Here is a 4,756-nt window from a genome sequence, read left to right on the forward strand (position 1 = left end):
ACATATATATATAATATATATTATATATATATATAGTGTGTGTGTATGTATATATATATATATATATATATATATATATATATTTATATATGTATGTATGTATGTATATATATATTCACTGCTAGTTGGGGACAGTAGTTTTTCAGTTGTTATTGAGTCGTAAAGTATCTTCATTTTCCGGCTTTCGTTATGGACGAATACACTCTTTAGTGAAATTTGCATAAGCAATTGTACTGTTTTGCCTTGTTTTATACCGTTTTTCAATCCACCCACTTCACAGTACTTCGGTTTCACGCCGGTTTCCTTCACGGACGGCGTAACTAATGCCATCAATGACGCTGTATTTGAGGCCATCGATGAGCTGCTGGTGGTCCAATTAAAAAGGGGTGTGCCTAAAGACGTTGCTGTTAGCGACCTCAAAAATGTACTCGCCAAATTGCAGAGCGCTATTGACCGCAATTTCGATTTATTTGAGCTTTACGCTCTGGCAAATATTTTTCACATACCGGAGGGTGTATGGATTCCCACAGACAAGGTAACAATATACGGCACGTACATATATATTCTCGCGTGTGTGTTACCATAGATATACTTTGTAACACAATTGATGCTAACCATTGAACGCTTGTAGGTGATCTCTCATTAAATGCTTTCATTCGGTTGTATTCCTACATCCTGCAAAGCGCAGTTGTGGTCTCCTCCCTATTCATTCCTGTCTATGTATTTTCTTATCATTTGGCAATGGTGCAACAGACTGCTGTAAATACGTATGGGCGCACGGAAGAGCAAAATATCGACGATGAAGTACAGCGGTTAAAGTCTGCAATCAAAACAGTATGTTAAGTGCCGAAGCCATGATTACACTGTATGAGTGAGCATGCTCCTTCTCTGCTAGTCCCGATATGTTTGTAAGCTTGGCCTTCTCTTGTTGCCACGTATTATATTCAAGATGAGCGGCTGTTTTGTCTCTCATCTCGTCGCTACAGCAGCTAGTACTATCTATCGTAAAATAATGTACAAGGCTTTTTGGGCTTGCGACTTTTCCTCAATCCGTTTCATCAGATTAGGTGAGTGTCGCTTCGTAACATTCGTCCAGTGGGGCAGGCAGAGACACATCTTCCCGGGATGATACATGTTTCGCTTGTTCACTTCATTATAGTCATGGTAGTGGTGGGAAGGTTGTTAATAGTGTGTTTTCTACACTGATCAAACTTCATTCGTGTCGCAGGAGAAGATGCGACAGGCAGTCCTGGAAGTAGAAGGGATCAAACTGGAGGAGGCAAAAGTGACCCTTACAAAATTAACCCAGAAGATAGACGCGTTGACCAAGCTGTGCGTGGAAAACGATGGTACAGTGGTTGTTTTGTGCAGATTTTATGCGTTTGTAAGGGCTGATTTAGCTTGGTTTGTTAGCGATATTGCTGTAACTCTGACTGTGAAATGGCCCAACATAAGCAATAAGCGTTGCTCTCTGTGCGTACTGATATTCGTGAAATTTGGGTGAGTATAAGTTACGTCCAGTGCTTACTATATTGCTACTTGCGCCTTCATCAGCGTGTATACTGTATGTGCCTGATTCAACGATTACGTAGAAAAGGTCAAACCCGCTGTTAGTTGCCATGGAAAAACTAATCTAGCCTTCAAAACGGATCTTGCGCTCTCACCATAATTGAGTGTCTCCCCGCTTGTTCTGAAGAAGCGCCAATCGCTATAGAACTTCAGCAATTTCTCTACATTGTGACTGGTGCTGGTCTTATCCAAACACCCACACTACCGTGAATACCCAATCACATTCCCTCTTCATAAACCTGATCCTGTATTCAACGGCACCTCCACGTGCTCAGTCCAAAATATCGGCGAGCACGTTGCCTTTGTGTGCGAGTCCGCAAATGAGCTGCAGAAAGAAGTAGGCAATCTCATGGCGGCGAGGCGGGCGGGTCTACGCCCACGCGCCAAGAAACAGGCTGGCGTACGACCACAACATCCCGTACAAGCATTGTCATCTAAGGATGTACAGGTATGTCTGTCAACGAAGTTTCAGGCCCATTTACACCTGTGTCTGGCCATAGTCGCGGCCGCAAGCACGTACGTCATTCGCTGCACCGATGGTTTCAGTGGCAGTCGGTACATTTGTGGCTTTGCGATTTAATCTGCGCTGGGTCATGAGTATCTTATTAGTTGCCTTCAGTAGCCTGAGATACGCTGAATTCTGAATTCTGTATTTGATAAATCTGTATTTGATAAATCTGTATTTGATCCTGTGCAAAGGGCTGTAATTGCATGGCGATACTCATGCGTCCGCAAGACATTCACAAGTGCGCTTCTACGTAGATATTCTACGCATATGGAGTTCATCTGGGTTGGCGCAAACACATGCATCCATCAAGAGACGTATGTGATCAGTGGCTTTGGGTCTACCAACAGCTTCCCCAGAATATATGGCAATTGAGGCCATCCACAGGGCAAAAGAGGCTACCGTGTAGCATAGCTATGTGTCCTAGTTCCCGTTCGTTCTAACCCGTTCCTATCTCACTTGTGAAACACTCCAGACTTTGGCCAACGTGCTGGGGTGAATATGATACGGAAGCAAATTCCCGCCCGTACAACACACTGAGGCCAGGCCGGTACACTGTTTAATTATCAAACCCTAAAACAATCCGCCACACTTTGATAGAACAAACGTCCTGCAGAAGAATATGTACGCCCTTTGCTGAAGTGCAAGACGGTAACACCGGCGCGTAACCTGGCTCATCAGATATTGAATTGGTTTGAAAATACCCGACATTGCTCTCATCAGTTTGAGATTTTGTATGTATATACCTGTATATATGTACACATATATACATAAATGTTTTATATACATGCATATATGTACATATACACATACACGTATATCAGCACCAGAATAGCCATCCCGAGCTTATAGAGGGAATAAAATACAGGTTCGTGTACAAAAAGCATCCAAAAACATATACCGAGTGTTACCAGGTCACTGAGTATGTATTCATGAATGCTGACATCCCGTGCACAAACGCAAGAGACACTCCCGAGTACAAGCTAAATTTCAGATAAAAATATATTCAATAAAAATATAGTTAAAATATAAGGGATGTACACGTTGTAAACTTTAATCGAGATCTTTTAACCCTTAATACAACCGAAAGAGTGTCACGATGACAAAGGACGGCAAACTGACAAGCCCGAAATTGTAGTAATTCTATACATGTATACATGTACACGTATATACATACATGTATATTAGTACCAGAAGAGTCATTTCGAGTTTATATAGTGAACAAATACAGGCACAAGTACAAGAAGCATACAAATGCTACCCCTGAGACATATACCGAGAATAGCAGGCCACTTGAGTATGTATTTATAATGCGAACACTCCCTCTACGATTTTAATTTCGGTTAAAATGTATTGTTAATCAAGATATAGGTTAAATATAGGCGATACACGAGACGTTGCAAACTTTAATCGAGATCTTCTAGCCCAAAATACAGTCGAAATAGTGTCACGATGCCAAAGGACGCCAAATTGCCATATCCTGTAAAAAGTTCCACTCAGTGTTGCAGATATAAATGTCCGAGAGAGTCATAAGCGCTTGTGTTGGCCCGCCCGTACATCCACCCGGATCGGATAACCGTTCCTTAGAGTGCCGGATAGTGTACAGGTTTTTCTTGATTGACCTCCTTCGGCAGCTTACCCTGTGCTTTCAACTCGTCGTGTCGATCCATGATAGCCTCCATTCTCCCAACCTATACAAAAACATTGGCATGTTGATTATATAAACAGTGGTGAAGAATTCAGCGCTGTCACAAAGACGCAGACCGCGACAATAGGACACACAATAGAGCAAGAGGGTATGTGTATACGATTCGCTACAAACTGTGGCTGCCTTCCTGAGATAGTTGCTGATTGAATGGTCACAGGTAAATTATGCATCTGTTTCCAAACAACATTCGGGAGTTCGTGTATATCCTGTAAGCCGAGCGCCGGAAACAGACATGCCCTATCTTATTCACATGAAGAGCAAACACTCAAACGGGTTGTTAAACAAAGCTTTGACAATGGGATTGGCTGTAGAACCAGCCGTTACTGACACATGCATACACAGGCACATACGGTCACGCAGCTACATTATCAATTTATTATATGGTCACTGAGGATGTGAGAACAGGTTAAGTGAGGTGAAACAGACATCACAGAAAAAAAAGCGAGTATACGAAAGTTGGATGGGGATGTGCAAACATCTTCGCGGTGAGTAATTCCATACCTCCTTACGGTGGTAAAGACACTCCATGTAGTCCTCATATTCCAATTGACACTCTCTTCCGCGGGCCTGATCTCGCATACATCCTGAAATGGTTGGATAAATAGGCATATGAGTAAACAATATGAAAAACGAGGACAAACTTACAATCGAGTTAAAACAAATTTGTGCTTCAGAGGTTTATAGAACAAAGGCATCATATGCCCACGACATGACAGTTTTTTCAACCTACACAAAGAAGAACACCGACACAATACATTGTAAACCCACACAAATCAAAACTGAATAGTTCTTAAATCCACAATATAAATATACATATATATATATATATATACATATATATATATATGTGCGTGTGTGTGTGTGTGTATGTGTGTGTGTGTGTGTGTGTGTGTGTGTGTGTGTGTGTGTGTGTGTGTGTGTGCGAGTGTGTGTGTGTGTGTGTATGTGTGTGTATTTATATATTTATACATATA

General features: G+C 41.8%; 1 protein-coding gene across 1 annotated transcript; it reads left to right on the forward strand.

Annotated features, from left to right (window-relative positions):
• Nucleotides 1-89: 89 nt before the first annotated feature.
• SARC_00819 (hypothetical protein) lies at nucleotides 90-3,075 on the forward strand (the record flags this gene model as incomplete). Its single annotated transcript, XM_014305502.1, has 6 exons — nucleotides 90-95; nucleotides 281-535; nucleotides 754-834; nucleotides 1,229-1,349; nucleotides 1,845-2,017; nucleotides 2,550-3,075. 6 exons carry the CDS (start codon nucleotides 90-92, stop codon nucleotides 2,571-2,573), a joined length of 660 nt encoding a protein of 219 aa, XP_014160977.1. The 3' UTR covers nucleotides 2,574-3,075.
• Between the last annotated feature and the right edge of the window lie 1,681 nt (nucleotides 3,076-4,756).

Source organism: Sphaeroforma arctica (assembly GCF_001186125.1).
Source record: "Sphaeroforma arctica JP610 unplaced genomic scaffold supercont1.28, whole genome shotgun sequence".
NCBI lineage: Eukaryota > Ichthyosporea > Ichthyophonida > Sphaeroforma > Sphaeroforma arctica.